Here is a 26,486-nt window from a genome sequence, read left to right as displayed (position 1 = left end):
ATATGTTTATTGCGTAAAACATTATACAATGTTCATCGCATGTAAACAAGTAAATCAATGAATGGAGAAAAAGTACACAAACACATTTTCTGGAGCTAAAAGTTGCAATGTTATAACATCCTATTATAGTAATTATGCGTGTGCTTAGACATTAAAGCTACTAGATGAAGAGTGTTTCTTTGAAGTTGCGCCATTCTGAAGTAATCAACACATTATGTCTCCATTTTTCGTTTATAATTTTGTGCTATTCGCTAATGCTAGGTTTATATTAGGCCACGATTACCACGATGTCCCCGATTCCAGAGCATCGTGGCGAACGTAACAGAGCGTGGAGTCGAATCGGGGTGATCGTGGGGGAGCGTAACGGAACGTGGTTGAATCGGGGACATCTTGGGCATCGGGACAGATTTTAAATCAAACTTAAATTTCACCACGATTGCCCCGATTCATTTTCTAATCGTGACATAGCGTGGCCTTCGTAACAAAACGTAACGAAGCGTAACAGAACGTGGAGTACAATCGCAACAGATCGGGACCAGCGTGGACACATTTTTTCATCCCGCTTCGCTGCGACGTCTCACGATAGCTCCACGCTCTGCTACGATCTACCACGATCTGTTACGATATACACTTTTCTACCATTTATTGCTCCACGTTGCGTCACGCTCTCCTACGGTATCCCCGATTGTCGTTCACGTTCTGATACGCTCTGACACGCTCCAACACGTTTCCTCACGATAGCCACGATTTCCACGCAAGCTGCATATACATAACAGCTTTATCTACTGGTACTCTATCGTTTAGGATTCCACATGAAATGCGTCGGCATAAAAATTAAAATTAGACGATCAGTTGGCAGAAATACATAAGGCAACTTGTCGTGGAAGCGCATCTGCTGCAACAAAATCAATAGTTAAACAAAAGAAGGATAATAGAATTCCTGAAGTACTGAGATAACTTACAAATTTGATTTACATGTAGTCAAGCATTGTTATTTTTTGTATTATTATTATCAATAGTATACTTATAACTGAATTTAATATGAAAAAAACACACACTCAATGTGTTTGTTATTCATGACATTAATTTCAGTACATGTGCATATTTCATGTTTTTATCTTTGCCTAAATTTATTTTATGTTTTATTGATATAAAATTTGAAATAAATAGTGACATAATTATCATCAAATATCTAATGTTTTAATCAACTGTAATCTTTTGTAATCCTATTACCCCCCGCGCTCATTAACACCTTTTTGATCACGCCCGATAGCTACTATAAAACAGAGACCGGAGGAGACCGGGACCGGATGAGACCGGGACCGGGAAATAGTATCGCCCCCAAGAGTAGTCGGAAAAACCGTAGACCTACTTTCTCTTTTGCCGTCTAAAAATAGCAACTTTCGGCAATTTTCAATTTGTTAAATCTAAGTTATTAAAGCGATTTTTTAAAAAATAATTGCGGTTCAGTCGGTCTGAAACAATGTGGAACTTATTAAAAACTTTTCAAATACGGTTACTTTTGCGGACTGTCGCTTTAAAAGCAACTGAAGTAAAATTTATGTCGTTTGCAGTGGTATACCAATGTTAAAAAATGTACACTATTGTGCGTAAAATGTTTACTATTGCAGAATGGGACCATTTTTGCAGCCTCTTTTTCATAAAGAGTCTGATAAAGAAGTCGTGAACAAGAAATTGTTGTCCACCGCGGTCATTTCTATGTTAGCTGTTATTATATTTGGTGATTTTTTCTATCAAACTAAGCATGTTACGTAAATAAAGTCTGATTTTAATTTAATTTAATGCTTGTTAATTAAATGAACTATCTGACCGTGTCGTCTGACATTTCGAGACCTTCCCCGTGTTGTTGTTGTCTAGTGTTTGAGACTCATTGTTGACAGTCATTCATACATGTTTTTACAGAATTTGTTTTGAAATCATATATTAAGTTTTTGGTTTATTTGTATTGCATGTTCTTTGCATGTAGACTACAAAATATATTGTAAAAACAATCAAGGTTTATTTGCGAAACGCTCATAACAGCGTTAAAATAAACTCCTATCATCACCTACAGTATCAAATTTTCAAAAAAAAATGCTGATGAATTCAAAACTCACTCTTAGTTACAATGCTGCTCTATTCTTCAATCGTATGTTCAGAAAACACTTTCCAATCAGATGGGGCTCTTCTTTAGAAATGCAATAAGAGTTAGCAGATGAAAATCTTTGTATTTAGTTTCTTTAAAGGTGTTCCAAATCAGTTTGAGTCGAGCTCGTGCCGTCAGAAATGAGCGTCAAATAATATTGCCCCACTATCTCACCGAAGTCATCATCATGGAAGTGTTCCCGATTATAGGCGTACGAATAAACGCCGTTAGAGATCACATCTGTCTGCATAAAGGACGTTTCATCTGGAATAAATGTACGTAAAAAAATTATTGCTATACGAAAAGAGGACATACATATTTAACAGAAACGATATAAAAGCTTAAATAATTAAATCAATAAAACGATGTTTTATTAATTGAAATCATTGTTAATAAATGGATACACGACTTTCATTTGAAATATGGATACTTCTTTAAGGGGTAAACACACCAATCAAAATAAAAGTTAATATGTAATCCACATATATATTGATGTGTAAAAATAAATTGTGTTCATGCTTTTCACGGTCGAAGTAATATCGGCATATTATTATGTAGGAAAAGTGGTATTCCAGCTTATAATCGTAACAATGAACATCTTGAAAGTCAGAAAGTATATTAAATATGTATCCACATGCATGACAGAATTAAAACAGTAACAAAACTTTGTCATCATCAAACCAATAGAATCGTCACGACAACTAATCGCATCAAAGACCCCGATAAACGGCATAAGAGATTCAGTGTACGGTATCAACATAATTATCTACTGACTATGTAAATTTAGTAACGCAAAACATTCATAAACGCACATTGCATTGGTTACAACTGAATCGACCTATACAATCGACGCAATTAAATACGTAAGCAGGGGAGGCACGTTGAAAATTAAACTTCTTTGAATTGTTGAAACAAACGGTTTAAGGCAGCTACTAGAGCAGTATCAATTTACTGTCTCCATTCTGCAAAACGTCATTGCTATCGGGTTTTGTTTAACTGATTGAAAAGTATGTTTCGCTAATATAGTTAAAAACAGTAGTTGGTTGATTTGATTAAATCCGGTTAATGTCATTTCCCTTAGTGTTTGGTCTTATCAACAGCGAAGTTAAGCAGGTAGGTCGTTCATTATATTGGTGAGTGAAATACACGATTGTTTTCGTGTCAAAAAAAATATGACCATTAGCTCAATAAACTGCCTTACTTACAAATCTCCTGAACTCAATGAATACAATTGAGTATTTTATAAATGAAAGATCCTATATGAATCGAAAATAGATTATATTTACTACTCAATAATCATTGAGGACACTTAAAACATTCATGAATGTACTAGTGTAAAACACCATTAAAATATTCATATGAATGTGTCTATGAATGCGCATTACTATGTCGTGGAAACATCTCGAAAAACGTACTTTCCTCATGAATATCATAGTATACATGGCTGTTTTGAGTACTAAAACTGGGCATCTGGACAGGAACTGACATCCTCCGTCTATTGGTAGAACAAGTAAGGGAAACATGTTAACATGATATTTATAGGTATTCCATCAATAACTAGAACCATAATTGAAATGTGTACTGTGTACAAGCAAAAAAAGGTTCTATAATGTAAATATGATGTCATAATGTTCTGCTAATGGAAACAAATATGCAGTGCCCATTGGATGATGTGTTGTTAAGGTTTGTTATTAAGGTTAGGCATACTTTAATGTAAATATGATGATTTAAATTTACTGCAAGACCAATAACTGTTTGTCGTATGTGCGTGGTATCATGTGAAAGCGCTTGACAGTACAAATATAACAGGTATACACTCAAATGAAAAAAACATGCCTGACATGTTGGAACATGTTTACATATTTCGATAGCTATTATTTCAGATTTTGATAAAATATATACCTAAGTAAATATCCGACAACTGACAAGGATATGATGACGATAAATCCCAAAACTGCACCCATAGCTACCATACCAATGCTTGAATGGTCGATGTCTACAGAAACAAAGCAATATGAATTGATAGTTATGTAGTCAATACCAATACACATGCAAATATCAAAGTAAATAATACTAATCATAATGAAATATTACAAAGGGTCAGCTTAATAATAACACACTTTGGTATGATGGTTAATTCAAATCAATCTCAACCTGTTACGAACGGTATGTTTGCAGGTATTACTGTTATCAATTTTGATTCTGTTATTGCTTTATCAGAAATAAGTACAATGTTAAAGGCCTTCTATAATAAATAAATATAAAAATAATTTACCAGAGCACCATACTCCATTGTATCCGTCTTCACAGCAATAACAAAGGCCATTTCTATTACATTGTCCCAAACGACAATTTGAAGGACACGGAATGCATTCTGATCCATTTCCATTAAGGTATGTTCCACTTTTGCATTCTGAACAAAACCAATGTGTTTTGTTTGATTTACATTCTGTGCAGTTAGCGACCTTTTCGCTGCATATTTGCAAGCACTGACGACCAAAATACCCCCTAGTACATCCTTTTAAACAACGCCCAGATTCGTCGTTGGCACATTCAGTTCCTGAGCACGTCGATGGACAAGGAATACACGCGTTCAATGTTTCATTGTAAAACAAACCTACATTGCACTCCAAACACTTTTCGAAAACTGTTTCATCAAGGATTGCTGTGCATTTCCGGCAAAATCTAACGAACTCGGAGCAGTCTTTATTACAACTGGATCCGAAGTAACCGTGATTACATCCCTCCACACATGACCCATTAACGGGGTCGCATATAGAGTTATCTGACCTTGTTAAACAATTGGAGTTACACGTTGTATTGCAGTATTCTCCAAATATTCCTCTTTTGCATTTGTAAATACATCGTCCTGTTACATTATTGCATTGGTCATCCGGGCATAGTAAACTACACCTTTTACATATTCCAGGTTTGTACATATAATAACCCAATTTACATGTAACACACTGGAAAGGATTTTCCTGTGAACACGATAAACAGTTTCCATTTAGGCATTTATCATCACAATATATACCCGACCAACCCTCAGCGCATCCCTCCGTGCACAAATATCTGGTATTAATTATAATTTTGCATTTCTCTTCTTTACACAATTTAGGGCATAGAAAACAATCAGCAAGTTTGTCAATCTCACATGTACTTGGTAATGACTTTTCAGTAGAATTGACATTAGCACAGTTTTTGCTACACATACGTGTTTGTCCTGTCAGTTGATTTCTTTGCAATCCAACATTTTTATAATTATATGAATTATCCTGAGACGTAATCTCACTCAAACACAGAGATTTCGGGTTCCCTTTGTTGTTACATGAAACACAATTACCTTTCGAGTCAAACCAACATGTAGATTCGTAACAGGTACCACCTAGATGGCCAACCAAACATCTGCCTTCTTTTAAATAACATTTGTTGTAAATGCATGACTTTAAACTCGGCATATGACATACATCTGCGATGTTATTCCCTGTTTCGTTGCAAGTATGAAAGCAGTTTTCATATATTTCACATACACAGGCAAATTGTTCAGCACATATAAACATGATTAATCCCAACATAACAGATATTCTTTGAAGCATTTTGTGCTTTAAACGAAACGAATTAATATCCCTACAAGATGCTAAACGCAATAACACATTTACACAATCATGTGCAGGTGCATACAACGGCAAGTTAAGACTTTAAACATACATTAAACGCGTTAATATTTTTTTAAATGTGTTTTGTTGATAATGCTATACTAAGTGACCGTTATCCATACAGAACGATACATGAAGATAAATATGAACCAAGCGTATATTTCAGTTTTCTTGAACGCGGTAAATAAATAAAAAAAAAAACTTGGTTAAGACTTCATTATGTTTTAAACTGTACGTAAGGAAGTTATACAATCACGAAAGGAAATTTAATACTATTGTCAGTTAACAATATGTTTCATATGAGCTGTTCCATGATGAACTTTGCATTGTTAGTAATGTAAAGTTGTCAGTTTCTTCTAACAGGAGATTTAATGTCTCATGACATTGACGAACTCATTAGTAGTGTCATTAAACCGGGTTTATGTTTAAACTTTTTGCTACTGAGCTTGTTTCTGTAGCTTTTCGCATAAATATTGGTGGTATGCATTCGTATATTAAAAAAGTAAACTAAACAAATTTAACATGTTGTAATTCAAATTAAGTATTACTGTGATGAATAGCTTTTCTCAATTTGGCAATTCATATTTGGTAGTTTTATTTAACAGAATATTTTCTTAGGTCCATGGAAAAATCTAACCGGAAATAATTGCTTCTCAAAAATAATGTGAAACAAAGTTTCAACAGAAAAAAAGACAAATAGCTCTGAATACAGATAAGTAATTAAGATAATCGCTTCGACACTTAATAATAAGTAGCAAATTACAATAGGGCTACTAAGGCCTTTTGTAACTCATAATGTTTAATACGTTTGGACATACACAACTGCTATATGAACTTTTAAATAAGGCTTACCATTGTTTATAGCAGAATATTTGAATTATGCTCAACATGTCGATGAAGCAAAGTGTGATTGTGGCCCATTTATACGAAACATGAATTAGATTCCAATTCATGTGTAAAATAATTCGTGGCGAATCAATACGTCAATAAATGTCGGTTTTATTTTCCCTTTGAGTAATTGTAATGTACTGAAAAATAAAATTGTCCAGTTCGGCATTCTCCATAACTTATTTTTGGCTATTAAGTATATATAAACAGCATCCGGATTAAGTTTGCAAATCCGGAATTTTTTCAAACTTATTTTCTTTGTTTTTCACCCAATGTTTTTTATTTTTGTATTTTTAAAATGTGTTAGGTAATACTAATATGAGATATTTTTTGTTTCCTGAAATATAATTTAGAAATATGTTTTTTCTGCATTTAAAGTAAAGTTTACCAATGGGATTCCCATTGGAAAATGGCCTTCCCGTTTTCAACATCATAATATGAAAATAAGAAGAGGTTTACCCTATCACTACAACAATTGCACCGATGTTGGTTACTGAAGTAACGAATCTGAGCTACACTTTGGTCATTTTATCCAGTTTTCAAGAACATAATATGTTGGTAAATAAAAAGTATATACTTGCATCAAGATGGTAAGTCAACTCGTGTGTTTTTATTTGTTTCTGTTTTACTGTACATATCATTTAAAAGATACATGGTACACATTCGCTTATTATCATCTCACATGTTATATGTATTAAATCACGAACTGTTAAAAATATAGAGAAAAAATGTGGTGTTGCGTTGTTATAATGAACTTTTAAAAATGTATACCTTAAAATAAAAAAAATGTCCAAAACCCAAACATTCACAGCATATCGTCAGAATAGAATGCAAATAAATAAATTGAGCAAACTGTTACAAATGTGGTATCTAAATAAACAGTTTTAGGCGAATTATCCAAAAAAGGTTAAAATTCAATCTAAACCGAATAACGTCGTTCAATCAAAGAAAACTTAAACGTTTTTGGTGATTCTTTCATTTACAAGATGATCGGAAATCAGGGAAGTTTGCCCTTTCTCTGTTTGTTTTTTCAAATCTTACAAAGCTCCTCAAGAGCTTTCTCTAGAATTTAATAATTAAAAAAGTGTTAATTCTAAATTGTCAACACATTGAATTATTATTAGTGCTCTATACGAACATTTGCCAAATAAGTAGACCGCAAACATTACTGCGCAGGTGATGCGTCGGGGGAATTCATGCGAAATTAAATGTCACATTATGTTTACAGAACAGTACCACACCAATTGCAAGATTTCGGCATTGACGTATTGCTCGGGAAACTTCTTTAACAGTCTGTGAGTTGTATGTAACAACGAACACTTATCAGAAGTTAAAGAGAAATTGAGAGTTTAGATTGGACTGTAAAAGTAACTGCCTATATTGTGAATTTAACATTTGAGGCATATCTAAGGTTAAGGATGAAACTTATGTTGACTTTTTCCCGATGTTAATGTTATCCCACTAGAATATAAACCTACTTTTAAACTTGAGAAAAGAATTTTGGTTCATATAACATGATTACTAAATATTCAGCTTGTTGGCATATCTTGACAGTTTGATAAGGTTCACATTAGATGCTTTCATGTTTCTGTATGTATTTATGGAAGATTTATACGAAAATGCAATATCCGTCCTTTATCTATACATATTTGCCCAAGTGTCTGGATCGCTAATATATGTTTATGAATCAATTATAACTTGAGAGACACACATTTTCTGGTGATAAGATTTTGACCCGACACTCAACAAGTGACACGTAGCGAAGCAAAACAATTATGCACAGACCCAATTGAGAGACAAATAAAGTCGCTGAATGGCATGTACATTGACATAGGTTAATCAATGAGTGACGGTACTAACGTCTTTAAAGGTCAGCGAAAAAAGAGCTCACTAGGGGGTTTGCGGTTATAATTGGCTTTGATCCTGTGTTTAGTTGTATACTGTCAAGGCTTCGTTTATGCTCAGCATTGCGCTAATTGTATAATAACATTGTCAATAACAGATATGAAGAACAGCAGACAGAAAATGACAAATATCACGCTGATGTAACAAACGTAGCATGCGCATGTTACCGGCGTTTTCGCAAATGACATACTTATAATCCGTTGCAAGACAGCAGTTATATTAATGTTTAGTAGTCTCATATCAGAAGCTTAATAAGATTAAGACAAACATTTTGTAATATTAAACTTATAGAGACAAACGCAACAACAACGCGACAATGAACATTTTCAGAACTAGCTTTTTAATTTGCAGTGTTTTATGGTAAAACCTGTCAAGTTATAAATACATTACATAATCTAACTTTACTCACGCTCCAGAAGCATGTAAATATCCAGGAACATAGTTCCCATGTCCTTCAAACAACCACGAGGATAAGCACGAAGCAGAGAACATTTCCAATCTAAATAGACAGCTAATTTAGTGTACTAGTTGTACTAGATACGTCGATATATCTTTGTTTATCACAATTGAGCGACTGATATAATTATCATCACAATCATCATCAGTAGTCATAAGCAGCACTACTAGCAGCAGAATCAACCACCATAACCACCAATACCACAACACCAAACCAAAAACCACTATGTAATTACAAAAGGGCGCGATATGGTTCTTTTGACTACAATTGATTTTATATGTTAGTGAAAATGTAAAGTCAATATATTTACCAATGCAATTCGTTGACTTTTCTGTTTTCTCTATAGATAATCCTATACGAGAAAATTCACTCAGTGACAATTTTTTTTTTTTTTTTTTTTTTTTTTTTTTTGTAAATGCCTTCAATTTTTCGTTGAAACGTATTAAACTGTCAGAGTGTCCTTACGAATTATTTTAAACGAACCTTTGTGACCAACAAATATATTAGTTACCAAGAACACGGCCAATGTTAGTTACGATTGTACAGCGAAATTTGTTAAAGCGACTTGATGTTACCCGTGTTGTTTTCTAATATTAAAACTTTAAAGGAATACTTCCAATGTTTTGCATACATATCACGGGAAATAAAGAGTTCATACCTCAAGAAAGACCCAATATTAAAGTCTTCATGCAGAAGCAAATCTTTTTTCAGTCCAAGTTATAACCGAGTTACGACGCAAATGAGAATTCCGCAACAAAGAACACAATTCACTGGAAAGATTACATGTAAATTGAAAAATATATGTAGAACTAAATTAAACTTAACACAATATGTTACCTATACATAGCTAAATCAAAGATTTTTAACTTTATTGTGACCAAACTAAAAACGTTCGTCACCAACGCTAAGAAATAATTTAATGCACGGTGATGAAGTTATTTACCGTTTGTTATATTAGCAAGATGTATATAAGGTACAGTTAATTACTTTTGATATATTGAAGTGTTTTCTGCATTGTCCGTTACCAATAGTACGCCTCACCGGCGAAACATGAACCTATACATTTTACAAATAAATTCAATATTAAATAGCGGGGAAATTACTTCGTATTCTATAAGTAGCAACATAAAGTACTGACAGAACACAGCCGTTGTTTGTCACGATTTGTACAGCGAAATTTGTGGATGCGACTCCATGTTACCCGAGTTGTTTTGCCAAATTAATACTTTAAAGGCATTTTTACATACATATGACGAGAAAAACAACATGCAAACACCACAGATAGACTACACATACATCACAAAGGTTGGTATCACCGCCTTGGAACGGTCAGCCAAATAAATATTCATTATGAATTTTGACAAGTGTATTGAGTTGTAACCTCACATTTATGATTAACCGATGGTTTATGTTGTAAAACAAACGATATCAACATATAAATTTAATTTAAATACTCAGCAATTAGATACAAACGTCGCCTGCATACGTTTTTTTTATGTACGATAAACAAAGACAGTTGCATCTATTCGACATAATTCGTAAGTTAGTTAAATCTTTAAAAGATGTGTACATACAGTTTCAGGCTATACTTTGCATATTCCTTTGTTTTCACTCAAAGAACCAAGGTAGATTTAATGTGATTTGGTCGGACGAAAAATATCTCTTTTATATGTTTGTTTTTAATATATCTTGTTTATGGTGAGCATATAGATTATCACGTACACTATTATTACTATGCCTAATGACTTCCTCAACTAATGGTCATCTTCAGACGATTATTTCAAGCCATTAAAGTAATATGAAAGTTTAATAAGATGCACATCATGTGCTCTTTTGTTTCAGCTTGTTATACTGTACGATTCGTCAGAGGATATGATATGCATCCATTATTTAGACAGCTAATGCACGAATACTTAACCGAATATTTATATGAAAACTGCAGAAACGAGTCAAGCAGTTGCAAGCTCTTAAACATAAACCCTAATGGTACAGGACTAAAGCCAGTAACACAGAACAACAACACAAACAGAACTCACGAACAGCAAACAACATATAAAGTACCATTATATAGGGGTAATTAGGGGTGTTTATCAATATTTGTTGGGTTACCTCTTGAAACAGTGATCAAAATTAAATTAACTGGGGGTTAAAATATGTTTCTGTGCACAACCGCATACTTATGTCAGCTATTCCAGCTAAAGAAGAAACGTAAATAGCAAACATTATCCAAATATGTATACACTTGAGAAAAATGAAAAATGAAAAAAAAGGTATAGGTAACTTCCTACTATTAATATGATTAGTGATCCTGAATCTATCCGTAGACGAAGGAATGAAAAACAGAGTTCCTTATATAATATTTTTAAAGATATGATGCAGTTACTGTTTGAAACAAGAAACACACAATATAGCCTGCCTTAGAAAAAAAAACGTTTTAAACTGTGCAATCGTTGAGTTTAATAACGTTGTCAAGTTCAATCTCTAAAATTTTGGTCAAAGCAAAATAGTGAAATTATGAACAGTGATGCTTATACCTTGAACTCTGCTAAAACCGGATTTAGCCCTTAGAATTGTTTTCACTGTGCCTTCTCAAGGCGTTATCGTATCTGTAGCCTGTTGGGAGGGCAATCGTATTCGTTGTAAACCATGCATGACTACAATTTTGACCGCAAATATCAATACAATTCAACTAGCGATAATGACCGATGTGCATACCAAGTTTGAAAAAAGGGAAGAAAAAAAAAGTTTAAACATATTTTATTCATCAATACATGTCAAATACAATGTAAATCAAATACAAGTTCAAATGTTATGAAACGGATGAGAACGAAAGACAAATAAATCTTATAATGTTCTTCTACAAACAATTTGTAAAGTGCTTTTTAAGTGACGGACATTATATAAACTCTATATAGATGACAAAATGAAAATCATAACGATGAATATAAAGTAATAGAATGTTGAACTATATCTGGGACATATGATAACACGGTTACCTAATTACTAGTATTACGCAATATCGTTAATTGAATTCAAACGGAGAAATATAGAGTTGAAGAAGGAAAGGTTAGGTGGTTGGTTTTGGTAATTCACTTCAAGTGTCAAGCAATCTACTTAGCATAGAACTATGAATGACATTACAAATTTAGTCTGAATTCGATACAAATGTTGGATAACTAGTCAAATCGTTTGGACAATTGAATAAACAGATGAACAGCATCAAACACTAACTTATTTTGATCTTCTGAAAGAGTTTCATCACCATAAAGTAGGTTATTAAGAGTTACTTCAGTCAGCTCTTCTACAGAAGACCGCATTATTCGCCTTTGATCTGTATAAAGAGGACAAATTAGGAGAAAATGATAAGATGTTTCCTGACTTCCACACGAGCAGAGGGGAGACGGCACGATATTTCTAACAAACAGGTGATGATTCAGTGAGCTGCATTCATTGCGAAGACGTGTATGCAAGACTTGTAATCGGCGCTTACCATAATAAAAAAGATCATTCGTTTTTGGGACATCCGACTTCAGATAAGTTTTAAATCCAGAAACACTGTCAATCAATTTTACTTCGCCTGGGAGATTATTCCATGCAGATATAGTAGAAGGTAGGAAAGAATTCATATAAAGTGAAGTATTTGTACGAATGCTAGATATGTGTGATGAGTTTCTTAACAATCTTGACGAGGCTTGGCCTACTGTTTGTGGAACGAGGTCAGAAAGGTAATCTGGTGCAAGACCATTTTTCATTTGAAAAAAAGAAGAAGCTTGTGTTTTTCTCGCCGAGAACTTAAATCCTCCCAACCAGATTCGATCTTTAGAAGTCGCAGGGAAACAAGTCGAGTACAACCAGTAACAATTCGTGCACACTCAGTTTGAATTTTATCAAGTACATCCTTGTCATATTGAGTACAATTACTCCAAACAACATCAGCGTATTCCAAGATTGGCGTATGAATGATAGATAGGTGACCTCAAGAGACCTCCTATCAAGTTGATAACGGAGTCGTTTCATGATATTGACTCTAGACCAAGCCTTTCCAATAATATAGTTAATATGATAATGCCAATTTCCTCCATCAGAAAAGAAAATACCAAGGTGCTTGTGTGATTCCACTACAGGGATAGCGATATCAAACATGTACAGAGAGGGATGTATTGGTTTGTTCCTCTTTCGAGAAATAACCATTGATTCTGATTTGTTTGGATTAAACTTGACCAGCCACTTTTCAGCCCAAAGACTTATTTTATCAATATCTCTCTGTAATTGAACAGCCCAAAAAAAAGTTGACATTCTACGTTTCTATTCCTTAGTCATAGTTTGATACGCTTTAACAACATTGTACTATTTACACCCTGCTAATGCATTTGTGTAAACCAATGCTAAATAGTTCTTTTGACACAATATGTAAAGGACCAGTTGCACATTGGATTAATTAATTAGAGAAATAAAATAAAGTTGAGTTTGCATCTAGAATAGAGACTAAAATAATGTTTGATAAAATCCCGAGGTGCAAGCGATATTTTATTAGAAAGAAATGTTTAGAAAATACCAACGTAACTAGACAACTGAAACACTATATGCTACTGAAGTAGACAAGTGGGCGGATCATAGCGCTTTACACAAGCAGTACCTGAGCGGTTGCCAAATCAGACTTGAGAAATAAATAAAGAAATACTAAACATACAAACGAAATTTCAGATGAAGAAATTAAGCTCCTGTTTTAAGAATAAATGTGACTTTAATATTTTCGAATTGAAATTATCAATGTTGTTAAGTTAATACTTTCTAAGAACTTATTGCTCATATCTATGTGCACCTGAGTCCTGATCCTACTTACAAAGCTTGATGCGTGTGCGGTCTGTGTGTAGTAATTTTATAAGTAAAAGTGGTGTTGATAGGACAGTCAAGTGCGTTACAACAAGACCACCGATCCGTCTATTTCACTCCGAATTTTACGGTATTCGACACAATTCTGGTAGAAAGTTATATACCCTCAAGTTGCTGGGTTACGGATTTTAGAAATCAATTTAAAGCGGGATTAGATTAGACATTTCATCGACTCCGTGTAAAAAATAACATCTTTGCAAATAATGTTTGTTACGTGCTGGCTTGTCAGAAAACGAATGACAAAAGGATATTTCAAAACAATGTTGAGGATGGCGAATTTGAAATTTTAAAAGGATGCATAGGTTCAAATAAAGATACGTTAGGAAATAAGAAAAATGGTAATCCTTTTTTAAACGTTTTCTTGAACATTGAAGCCAAATGCTCTAACTTTTGCTTTCTTACAAAACAATTTACAAGCGAACAAAATAGGATGTTATTTCATCGTTCAAATATATTTTTGAACTGTTTTTTGTTCAAATATGTAAATAGTTATTTCCGGAAAATTCACGAACAATTAGCAAATTATCTGGGCCCGTATTCACGTACATTTTTTATTGACTCAAACTCAGTCTCAGTCTCAGTCTCAGTTTCAGGCTATGCTAAGACTATTTTGATTTTGGTATTCACTAACAATTTTAGACTCAGACTCAGCTGAGAATACTTTATGTCGATGATGCAAGCGGTATTTTTCCATGATTACGTCAGCAGGTGCTCTCACGCGCCGTTACATCATTGGCAGACGGATAATGGACTCGACAGGTATATTGTTTACATGTTTTTCATTAAATTATTGATACTGATATCGTGCATTTCGTTAATAAAATATTTACATGCTGATCATATACTGAATAATTTCTCACTGAGAACTCTTTTTTACGTAGATACCTTAGCAATGGACTAGAAAGTTGAGTTATTAAAACGTTGTTATTCTTTTAGGGTTTCTTAACAAAAAAGTCCCCCATGGACAGAGTCAGCAGAGGTAAGAGCTCCTTTTCGGAGAAATGAGAGGGTGTTGGGTAAGGAAAAATGCAACAAAACGCCGGGCAAAGTGGCAAGATATTGCCACTGTTGTAAGCCAGTACGTTTGATAGTTGAAACAGACTTTATTCCTTATTTGTAAATGTGTTTTTTTTGTTGCTATTTCTTGTTGAGACAGCACAACACGAAAGATAATTGTTCATAAGGTTTACATTTTGCATGCGGTATTAAACACAGCTTTCAACAACTTCATTATAAATAACAGTTACGTAACATGGCCATGCAGAGCTGTATTACTGCCTCATTATTTCCACTGAAACACACTGTACTTATTTAAAATATACATGTATCATCATTCTAGTGATGTGATACACTTGTTATTTAATGGGCCAATGAATGAAAATTATTCATATTTTTTTTTATTTATTTAAACTTTTATAAGAATGCAATATACATTGAAACAATAACCAGTGGACATTCAACTTAGTAAGATTTACTCAAGTTAAAATTATTTAAAGTAGCACACCTCATGTTGTTATATTTCAGTGAATTCACAGAGCCACGTTTTTCGGAACAGTGCCGGAAAAAAAATCAAAATGTAAAAGGACGCTGTAAGTAAAATATGTTTACCATGCTACTAGTTCATAGAGGCAGAAACAATCTAAAAGATTTGCAATAAAAAATTGCGGAATTTACTGAAAGTATTCATGTTCATGTATATGATTATATGCATCTCATTGTGTCAGTACATCATTAACTAAAACAAAATATTTCTAGATGTTTGGTTGCTTTAATTGTTAATTCAGTCAGGTGTGAAAATATGATAGAAAGTTACATTTTCTTAACACTTCTGTATGTGTTGATGCTTTCAAGGGACTGTACACCAGATTGGCACCAAACAAAGTATTTTTATGAAAAGAACCTCTTGACAATTGTTTAATAGAATGTGTTACTCTTTGATACAATAATTGTAAAAAAGCAGATATAACATATTCTTTATATGAAGCAGCATATAGTGATTTTGTTTTAAAATAGTGTATGATTGAAGTCAATGATAAATGTGATAGCTATGCTAACATTATATGTATTAAGCCGAGTATAATATAAAAAAAATGTTTTCGTTGTTTTTCAGCCAAAAGAAAAATTGTCACCAGGGGGCAGTCCACAATAAATGAATTAACTGCAGAAAACCTTTCGTTTGACAATGTCAGGATTAGGGAGGAGACCAAAAAAATCAAGCTCGAGATGGACCTATTATTGGAACAAAAAAATGCAATTATTTCAGTGAAGGAAATGGCTGATGCAGCAAAAAGTTATTATATACAAAGGTCTTCCATTGAGTTTCATTCAGGAAATCCTTTTGTAGATTCCTTTACTTTTAATAAATAATTCTGCTCAACCAATTCATTGGATATTTGAAAGTAACAAGCACACTGTTAGATTACCTTTGAAACATTTTAGGCCTGTCCCTGTACTTTTCATTGTAGATTTGAAGGTGATGTACTTGCTTAACCTAACTGTTCTTCAAAATTACCTTTGAGATCCTACATCAATCTTCTTAAATTTGAAGCTTTGTACAGTGTTGAATTGCAGGTATGATTGGCTTAGGTGCCTCTATTTTTGATCAAGTCAAACTGTTCTTGTTGTAGTAAGTAATGCCCTGAAATTCATGTGCTATTAAAGTTAGAAACCATATATGTTATTCCGCTACTGAATAAATAAATGTTCATGTTGTAAATACAGGAAAAAGGTTTACCATAGTTGCATTAAATACAAACCTACCATACATTGTTGATTACACTTCAAGTTTGCTGATGGCATTTCATATATATGTTACAAATCATTGTTTATCCATGTCCGATGAAATATTCTTTGTAAAGTTTGCTTAAGTAATTATTTAATAAGGACATAAGGTATGTAGTTTGCTATATAGTATATACATATCAAATTTACAAACTGTATGGTGCCATAAAAGCATCAGACAATTAAGTTAAGAAACAAAACAGGAAATCAGTCTGTTAGGCTAAACTTATCACTTTACATGCATGTGCCACTAACTAGTGCTTGATCGTCCTGTATGAAAACCATGCGTTCCTAACCCGAACTCCAAGGTCCTTTTGTGCTAAAGTTGCCTTGCCAATAGCTTAAACGGTGTACAACACATTCACCGTCCATCTTGATGCTATGTTACAAGCAGGTTAGCATGCATCAGAGGATGATTAAATGCTAATGGGTACATAGACGCCAGGATCTCAGCACCTGAAATGAAAAAAAAGGTTATGATTGCCATCTATGATGTTCTGCCAGAAAAGCACAACACATTTAACATTACATGTGTATGTATTGATAAGATGAATGTTGTATTACAAGTGATTTTACCTATCGCTCAGTACATTCTGGTCACGTACTCTCTGGCGGCCCTCCAATCCATGTTGTCCCCAACATCAACTCCATGATAATGGGTGTTATCATTGGGGTCGATTGGGTCCACAGCAACGATATCCGTGCGATCGATCCCCAGATTGTGCAATGTGATGCAGTTTCTAATATGCATACATGCCCTTTCTGGAGAACAATTCAACATCCTCCGAAGTACCTGACAACAAGAAAATGCATTGTTTTGGGAAAAAAACACACATTGAAAGAACAAATTACTTTATAATTCTTTATTTTATATAATTAAAACATTGTCATACATCTATATAATGTTCCTTAAGCAGAGGGAAATTTTAAAAAGTGTTAATGTTATTCTACCTGAAATCGTTGCTTCAAAATTCCAAAGGTTTGCTCAACAGTGACCCTTGTGCGACACAGTGCCCCATTGTAACGTGCCTGTGCCTCTCCCATAGGATTCATGTAGGGGGTTAACATATACCTTGTACAGGCATAGCCACTGTCAGCAAGTAAAACCCTTGCATATCACCTGTGGGTAAAATGTGTCATTATATTACAACTACACAACAGATCAATTATAAAAATAGCCATATTGTCCTGGTATTTTTACTTCTTTATCTAGGAAGCCTATATTTATCCATATGAATGCATGCTATAACTAGATAGGAAGCATATGGTTCCATTTAACAGTACTAATGTATCCATTGATGAAGTCATATACATGTTCATACCATCTTCAAAATTCCTTCGGAGTGCACATTGGCGCCAGATACGTGCATCGTGTGTCCACCCTGGCCACACCACTACTGCTGATGTGATCCTATATGAGGCATTAACTACAGCCTGAAATATACACAGTTTAATATTTGTGATTTCAATAATGCTAAATTACATATAATTCAAATCAGTTCAATAAATGTTATGTTAAGTATAACTTTATAATTGAGTAGAAACTCAAGGATTAAGATGGTTATGGTAAATGAATTCAACATCTTGGAAAATGGATAACATTCAATTCAATTCAATTCAATTTACCTGAACATTTATTGTAGGAAATCCTTTCCTCCCAATGTAATCCTCTGGATTGGCCGATGGCTTCTTTATTGAAACATGCGTGCAATCAATTACCCTGACAACGTTGAGAAAGCCTGAAACATGATCATGTATAATTTAAGACTTAGTAAGATTTTTTTGTTATTGGTCCCAGTCTTAGGTGTTCAGAAAACAGGAACTGTATATCATCAGTTACTCTCAATGGTTCCTGTAAAAACATAGTAATGTATTGAAATTCATACTCAGACTTTTAAATGGAATATTTAATTACATCAAATGAGGAATTGGATCATTTATCACGAATTATATATTAGTTACTTCGTTCAGTACTGTTAAAATACATGTAGAACTCCTTGTACATGCAATTCTAACTTATTTTACTAAAATATTTATATCAACAGTAATATTTGCATTGAAATGAAGGAATATGTCAAACAGGCACAACTTCATTTATCTCAGTTATTGTCATGCTTAAAAATCAATTGTAAAGCCTTTTTATTATTACTTACTTCATACATGTATACATAAATCCAGGTAAACATAAACATACATGTATTCATGACAGAAAGAGTGAAAAAGACTATAGGTGAGGTATTTTTAGGTTAACCTACATAACAGGGTACAAGGTTTACGTCCCACTAGGAATACTCTCCTTCAATGGAAGTGACATAAACAATATTTTTAGCTGAGTAATTCCTTTAAGGTTTAAGCTTAAGAAGTGAATATTAAGTGGATATTACATACCAGCCATGGCACCGAACTGCTGCTTCACTTGGCGGACACGATCACCGGACGGGAAGCAGATATACCGGTCTGCAAGAGCAGAAAGCACCTGTCCAACCTGGAGGCAAACTCTGCTTACTGTGGGCTGGCAGGTTGACAGTGTCACCGACAGTTAACTGGAAAGCTCCTGTTGCCAAAAACCGCAGGTAGCATAAAACGCACAACACCAAAGGTATTGCGAAACATCTGCCTGTGTCCCGGGCAGCTGCCTGGCATAAATCAATAATGAAGTAGATCGTATCTGGCTGGAAACGATAGCGAGCAAATCTCTCCTCTTCCCTTAGGTCCTCCAGAGGGTTACTCCCATCGCGAAAAACACGAGGACGTGGCACTTGCCTCAGATACATGCGATCTATAACGATGGCTCTATGTCCAGCCGCCATATTTGAAGGTTGCAAAGCTTCTAAATTATAGACTCAACGTTTGAGACTCAGGCTCAGACTTTGGACTCAAACTTTGATCTAAGAGACATTAGTGAATACCGTTTTACAGCCCAAAGTTTGAGTCTTGAGTCCTAAGTCTACATTTGAGGCTAAGACACGTACGTGAATACGGGCCCTGATTATTATTTGTCTACCCCACCCACGCCTTACAACTTTTTTCAACAACTGGTCAACAGCGTGATCTTCACTCTTTGCCTGGAAAACGACATGTCTTCAAGCGACTTAGGGCCACTCACACTCAATGAGTTAATCCTCTGTTATCACATAACGGTTCAGATATTTTCGAGTGAAAAGTATATCCCTATTCACAAGTGTGAGTGAGACTCAAGTGTTTTGCGTGAATGGGACATTTGTGAGTGCTCGGCTGGGCCACTTGAACCGCCCTCGAGGTTTGGTTGTGGATACGATTTGAATGAGTGTAAGTATTAAATGTAAATAAAAAGAAGAAAAGATGGAATATATCCGAGATTTGGAAAAAATAAGGGACATCCTCGTTCCAAGACAATACTCAAAAGACTGGGTTATTCCTTTGAAGTACTTCAATAAGGGGGACTTCAATAAAAACAAATTAAAAGGATGCTCCAATCCGTGAATCGTGCTGATCTAAAACGCAAAGCAAACTGGGTGGTTGCAATTCTTCCCTGGCTCCAAGTATCGGCAGCTTTGTAAGACCTTATTTTTCCCAGATCATATTCGTTCCATCTGTGGAAAATAGGATCATATTCTTCACAGCTGTGAAAAATAAGATCTCATTTGTCACACATTTGAAACATATATATGATCGAAGCCGGTTTTTATAATGGTAGATGAAATTGTGGTTGTTGTTGTGACTTGTGTTGACATAAACAGATGTACTGGAAAGGGTATTTCCAACGCTTTCAACGGATTAGACTTTTCGGGTTAGATTTCTGTTCCGAGCTTGCCTGATATAGTCGAGCATCAATGATAGTGTAACAATTCATCCTCTGGGACACAATACGATCAAGATAAATATAGAGAAAATTTAGTTTTGGGAATTGGTGGTGTTGCTGTTATTATTATTATTATTATTATTATTATTATTATAATTACTTTTATCATACTATAATCATTATTATTATTATTATTATTATTATTATTATTATTATTATTATTATTATTATTATTAATATTATTATTATTATTATTATTATTATTATTGTTATTGTTATTATACAACCTATCATATCTAAGGTTAAGGATGAAACTAATGTTGAATACTCCCCGAAGGATTTGTTGACTCGCTGGAATAAAACACTTTACATCTTATAAAACATAAGAAACCATATATTTTGATTAAGCAGCATTATTATATTTTCAGCTGTTTTACATATATTGACAGTTTGATAATACGAATACATATTTAAGTCAGGTGGTACAATGGAAAACGGCTACACATCTAAAAAAAAAACAAAATAAAAACATGCATTTTTTCCACTCTAAAATGTTAATTTGTTAAATTAAAATTTCTTTTGAAATGTAAATGTCAGTTTCAGAATAATATTGTCGTTTCTTTGTCGCCATTTCTAACAATGAGTTAAAAAAACAAAAAAAAACATAAATATGTTTACATTGTATACTGTGAACACCGCCATGATCATCCAGGTAATCCGATATGAACATGAATATATACATGTATATGTGGCTGTTCTGAGTTCGGCCCTCAGACTGGTTTCTGACAATGAGGGATGACTGAATGAAACAAACTCTAAAATATAAAAAAAGCTTTTATACAATTAATTTCCTAAATTGTTTTGCTAACACGTTCGACATTTCCAATTTTCATTCAATAAAGGGCGTCGTAGTAATTTGATCATGCATTTAAGCCCTGTTTGTTTTTGAAAGTACTATCGTTATTTTTGGAAGATTAAAACACTAAAATAATTTATTGATTACTGTTCAAAAACGGTTCTCCGGAGTCCCATGCTAGTCTTCCTTCATTAAGAAAGTTGTTTGCTCCAATAAATATATGCGTGATTGGGGGGTCGATTGTTAATTTGAATACAAAGTCGTCTTCTTCTTCGTCGTAGACTGATACAAGATATGCTCCTATCTCACTGCATGCCAGTCTTGCGGCTGAACACGTTTGTTGTGTCTCTTCAATCAGATAGCAGAACGACTTGAAGAGGATCAAGCCTTCTTTGCAAAATGTTATCGCATGTATTGCCAAACCGGGCAATGCCGACCATTTGTCTTTGCCGTTGTAGTCCTGGTCGAGCAAATCACATACAAGACGCTGTTTGTAGTAGCGAATGGTTGCTTTGCACTTTGACGAACTTGAGTGTTTCGAACAAAGGTCTAAGCAATCTACAACTGACCGAGCAGAAACACTCTCAAAATTATTCCCAGATACAATCGATATTCCTTCGAGCTTCTTGTATTTGGAAAGTTAAAGACATACCGCAGTTGTAAATGAATTGTTTGCAAACGTTGCGAATATAAATGCAAAATGCATAGCGCAATAAGGCTGTTGATCGTGTGCGTATGAAGTGAAATTGGTACTCTGAAATACTGCAGATTGCAAGTGCAGAACATATTGACATGACGCAAATCCGCCCTGATATAAATATTCATAGCTATTCAACCAATTGAGCTATTTAGCGACAGCCATGAGTCTTGATACAATATACAATAAGCTTTCGACACCGATTTCTCCTGAAACATAATCGAATCATCCCTCCCTCCCTCCCTCCCTCCCTTCCTTCCAAATGTTTTTGAATGTATCTTGCATTTGTTATTCTTTTAAATAAACTTTAATTTTGCTACAGGATCCAAATCATAGTTTGCCTTATCGCTAGGTTCTAGACAACACCTCAAGAACTTTCTCTTAAATTTTATAAGAATGATAAGAATCGTGTTTATTCTAAAACTTCTATACATTGAATAACTAGATGATCTAGAACATTCGATACAAATTCTAGTAAATACATTCTGGTAACATCATAGCGGAAAACATGGTTTACATTAATGAATCTGTGGCACTTTACAATGGAACGAGGTTATTAAACAATGAAGTACTAAGTTTATATGTGTATATGCATGTAACAATTCAAATACCTTGATAGGTTGAAAGTGTTATACGTATTTTACATTATTAACACCACTTGCAAGGTTTTGGTATGTCCGTATTGATCCGGAAACTACTTTAACAGCCTTGGGGCATGCAATAACGAACTAATATCACGAGTTTAAGAGATATTGAAAGATTTGAGTGGAATGTACGAGCCTGCATTCTGCATTCTGAATGTAACCATTGAGGCATATTCAAGGTTAAAGTAGAACTGAACTGTATTTTGACAGCCTATTTTTATCCAACTATCTATTTTCGAGTGTTCTCGATGTCAATTTGATAAGGAGCTAAGATCTCATATCGAAACTGAAATGTATTAAAATAGCGCTCAAAGTAGCCTCTGTTCTGACCAATTTCTAAATGTGACATGACTGGTGTCCCCTTGAATACTCACCGGCGTTGCTATGCCCGAAATGAAAACAACCGCCGAACTGTCAACATTTACAAAATGGAGCTGCCTGCGAACGCTGAATGTAATAATATTTCGCCGTACCTGTATGAGCCTGAATGCGGTACGTGTGTCAGTTCATCTAACAGTAGTGAAGGTGAAACTGACGAAGAATTGGACGTTGAAGAACAGGTTCTTGGACCCAAACCATCGAACTGGTAATAAATACTTGCACTTTTAGTCAGTGTTAGAAAGAAATCGGGTTTTCATTTCGATTCAATCAGTCAGTAACCCATTTCGCTATTTCTTATTTAATTTGACATCTATTTATTAGAAGTGAATATGTAGCCAATTATTACGATCAGGTTAATTATAGTGCGTTATGTGAAATATTGTTTTAGAAAATGGTTGGTTATGCTTTATTTTTGGTTTTCTAAATTTTAAAGGTCGCTATGTGTTTTTTTTAAATTGTGTACAAACTCGTTATTATGAAACCTGTCTGATTAAGTTCTTTAGCTATTACATTATGAAAGTGTCTGTGAATACAGTGACTGGTTTCTGCAGACATTTCCCTAATATAACGGTATCATCATTGCTTACTAGTCATTCTAAATTGCCGTCCAGGCTTTTATTTAATGATGGAATGCCGTCCAGGCTTTCTTTTAATGATGCTTACCATCATTAAAAAAAAAGCCTGGATGGCATTTTAGAATGACTACATTGCTTACATATTCTTAATTGTACTCATGTAAATATTATACATGTAAGTGTACATGTAAGTGTACATGTACTTTAATATGATTCAGGTGCCAGTGTGGAAAATGCGTCCAAACGACTGTAATAGAGTCTGTATGCTGTTGCAGCATTGCCCTTGTCCAGGCTAGGATGATGGAGCAGCAAGTCAGCTGTATTTCTGACCATGAGGGTTTTAAGGTTAGATTTAATTATGTATTACTCATATTGCAAACATTATGAATTTAGTAAGTTGAGTTAGTGGTTTCATGTAAATGAATGAATTAAAAGGTAGGGTTTTTTGAAACAATTATTAAAAAACACATACAGTTTTGTCAAACATGATAGTATTTGCCATGGAAATGAGAGAGATGTATAACAATTGGAATGTAACATGTGTTTAGTTATGTATTCTAAAAGTCATTGCATACATATGAACCTATTTCTTTGCAGTCCAACTGCCTTAACCACTGGGTCATTGAGACGAGTTTTTTCGAGTTCCTGCAACGTGAAGGCCCACCACTTGAAGATACACCAATGAATGAGTAAGTAATAATCAGTGGTTGAAATCAGCACAAGCCTGCAAGCCCTGCACTGGTAAAATGTCTTTTGGGCTTGCTCAAATTCTGAATTTTATATAGCAGGGCTTGTTCAAAAATATGATTCCATGCAATAGTATAAGAATTCGGGCTTGAACATCCGAAAGTCTAATGTCAATGACTGAATAATAAATGGGTGCCAGGAAGTATTGATGTCAGGGCTGATCATGATGAGAATAGAATTACAATTATTTCAGTTTCTTGTTATGCAAGTCCACTGATAGATACTCTTTCTATCATGAATACCTAATCATGAATGCCCTAACCTGATGTAAAGATAAGTTATTCAAATTTTATATTTTTTATCCATTGCATGATGACACTGTATTGTTATGGTGTGTACATTGTTCAGAATAATGCATAATGTATTAAGCATTTGAAACCGATTTTTGAAATGAGTTAATTTATGTCATTTAACATGATGTTCCTTTATGTTTTACAGAACTTATCGGTATGTTTCATACCGAAGATTTGCAAGATTCATATGGAAGCACCTGCCGAAACATTCCAGGAAAGTGCTGCCATCATGCGTGGTGAATGCCATTCGCCAGGCATTTCCCTCTGAGGAATATTGCGGGTTTAAATATGCCTCAGTGTGATTTTACAATTTCTTTGCAAAAGCAGAATTTACACAATGGAAACTACACCAACAATACTTATGTAAAAAACTACAGAAACAAGCCAACCAGCCATAATTATATTAACATAATAATATGGAAATCCTTCTGTTGGTGGCGGACCCGTGGTCTAGTGGTAACCAATTGACTGTTAAGTCAAAGGTCACAATTGCGTTTCACTCTCACCACAGAAAAATACAAACAGTCTTTAGGGAGGGACGTTAAATTGGGATCCCGAGTTACTGTGCTATACATTGGTGCATGTTAAAGAACCAGGGTAGCTGCTCTTACCAGGGTAACATTCTGTCTGTGCACTATGCTTCAAAAACCTAACAATGACTAGCAATCGGAGCACGCTCAGAATGGGCAAAACTCAAATGCGAGTATACATAAGGTTACACACTAGCATACCTTGGATTCATGTTACCAGTGTTTTGATCTTGGTCCATTTTCATCAAGTTTCTTAGTGATTTTTTATTCTTAGTAAAAAAAAATACACTTTTATTTGTCTATAAATACTCTCCTATTTTGAACGAAAGTATGTGTATGCATTTGTTATTTTGATATTTTCATTGTTTAATATTTTAATACTTTTAGTGAACATTTTGAAAATCATTATTAGTTTTCATTTAATTCAATTTCAGTAAGGAACTTGATGAATATGGCTCCTGCATCCATTTGTATGATAACTGATGTCAAATTATGATTAAAGTATATCTGATGTATGTAACAAGTGTAAAAAATATATGTCACAAATCAACAATCTTGTAAAGTCTCAACCAAGATCTTGTGTGTTGGGACTCCACCAGGGGAACTTCCTGATGGCCACACTTGTTGCAGAACAAAACTTTTTAGGTGCCAATCTGGTGTACAGTCCCTTTAAAGTTAATGTTTGAAAAACATCATCTATGACACATAGGCTTTGGCAGTCTTTGGATCATTTTATCTCAACAAATAGGCCAGTTTGAACTGATTGTAATTAAAACTAACCTTCCAAACTTCCAACACAGTGGGAACCAAATACAACTGTTGGAAGTTATAAAACTGTATGTCAGTAAAGCATGTTAGGTTCATGAAACCTAACATTTTAATGACCTTCGAGGGACTTTCACCGGAAAAAAGGATGGCTCCACTGAGGAGGAGATTCCCAGCAGGCATTCGTCCACACATTTTCTGGGAATACCACACTTTTGTATATTCACATGCATGACATATTATCTTCACAATAAGCCCAGTCCCTATTGCACATTTCTGTATGTTTGTACACATACCACATGATGTACATGTTGTGAGTAGTTCATTCAGGCATGATTCATAGACAATGAACTTTGCCTCTTCATGTTCAGAACATGGCATATTGGCGGCTGAAGGAGGGCTGTCAGGAGCCCAGTCACTGTCACTGTCATCCAAAGTGTACAGTGACCCAGGTGTACTAATGCAGTCATGATCCGTCTGTGCACCCATAT

At 34.4% G+C, this 26,486-nt stretch overlaps 3 protein-coding genes across 3 annotated transcripts; 1 reads left to right on the top strand and 2 right to left on the bottom strand.

The window, feature by feature from the left end:
- Positions 1–1,588: 1,588 nt before the first annotated feature.
- LOC128241754 (multiple epidermal growth factor-like domains protein 10) lies at positions 1,589–5,950 on the bottom strand. Its single transcript, XM_052958825.1, has 4 exons — positions 4,422–5,950; positions 4,049–4,142; positions 3,562–3,641; positions 1,589–2,410 (listed from the first exon to the last, which is right to left on the bottom strand). Exons 1-4 carry the CDS (start codon positions 5,740–5,742, stop codon positions 2,241–2,243), a joined length of 1,665 nt encoding a protein of 554 aa, XP_052814785.1. The 5' UTR covers positions 5,743–5,950; the 3' UTR covers positions 1,589–2,240.
- An 11,155-nt stretch (positions 5,951–17,105) lies between these two features.
- LOC128241138 (putative nuclease HARBI1) lies at positions 17,106–19,536 on the bottom strand. Its single transcript, XM_052958111.1, has 5 exons — positions 19,212–19,536; positions 18,353–18,465; positions 18,049–18,160; positions 17,799–17,846; positions 17,106–17,182 (listed from the first exon to the last, which is right to left on the bottom strand). Exons 1-5 carry the CDS (start codon positions 19,534–19,536, stop codon positions 17,106–17,108), a joined length of 675 nt encoding a protein of 224 aa, XP_052814071.1.
- Positions 19,537–23,132: 3,596 nt separating this feature from the next.
- On the top strand, positions 23,133–25,002 carry LOC128241137 (P2X purinoceptor 7-like). Its single transcript, XM_052958110.1, has 4 exons — positions 23,133–23,290; positions 23,879–24,005; positions 24,258–24,349; positions 24,846–25,002. Exons 1-4 carry the CDS (start codon positions 23,133–23,135, stop codon positions 25,000–25,002), a joined length of 534 nt encoding a protein of 177 aa, XP_052814070.1.
- Positions 25,003–26,486: the final 1,484 nt, after the last annotated feature.

The sequence above is a fragment of the Mya arenaria genome, chromosome 7 (genome assembly GCF_026914265.1).
Source record: "Mya arenaria isolate MELC-2E11 chromosome 7, ASM2691426v1".
Classification (NCBI taxonomy): Eukaryota; Metazoa; Mollusca; class Bivalvia; order Myida; family Myidae; genus Mya; species Mya arenaria.
The sequence above is the reverse complement of the archived record's forward strand: the minus strand, read 5'-3'. Positions and strand labels throughout refer to the sequence as shown.

Excerpts from the sequence above, each read along its gene's own strand:
- LOC128241138 (XM_052958111.1), bottom strand. The coding sequence starts at position 19,536 with ATGGCGGCTGGACATAGAGCCATCGTTATAGATCGCATGTATCTGAGG. Across the intron at positions 17,847-18,048 it reads CCGAAGGAATTTTGAAGATG|GTGATATGCAAGGGTTTTAC; the intron begins GTATGAACATGT and ends TTTTACCCACAG. Across the intron at positions 17,183-17,798 it reads AGTGGCTATGCCTGTACAAG|GTGCTGAGATCCTGGCGTCT; the intron begins GTATATGTTAAC and ends TTTTCATTTCAG.
- LOC128241137 (XM_052958110.1), top strand. The coding sequence starts at position 23,133 with ATGGAGCTGCCTGCGAACGCTGAATGTAATAATATTTCGCCGTACCTG. Across the intron at positions 24,006-24,257 it reads CTGACCATGAGGGTTTTAAG|TCCAACTGCCTTAACCACTG; the intron begins GTTAGATTTAAT and ends ATTTCTTTGCAG. Across the intron at positions 24,350-24,845 it reads GAAGATACACCAATGAATGA|AACTTATCGGTATGTTTCAT; the intron begins GTAAGTAATAAT and ends TATGTTTTACAG.
- LOC128241754 (XM_052958825.1), bottom strand. The coding sequence starts at position 5,742 with ATGCTTCAAAGAATATCTGTTATGTTGGGATTAATCATGTTTATATGT. Across the intron at positions 4,143-4,421 it reads CAATGGAGTATGGTGCTCTG|ACATCGACCATTCAAGCATT; the intron begins GTAAATTATTTT and ends TTGTTTCTGTAG. Across the intron at positions 2,411-3,561 it reads CTATGATATTCATGAGGAAA|ATGAAACGTCCTTTATGCAG; the intron begins GTACGTTTTTCG and ends CATTTATTCCAG.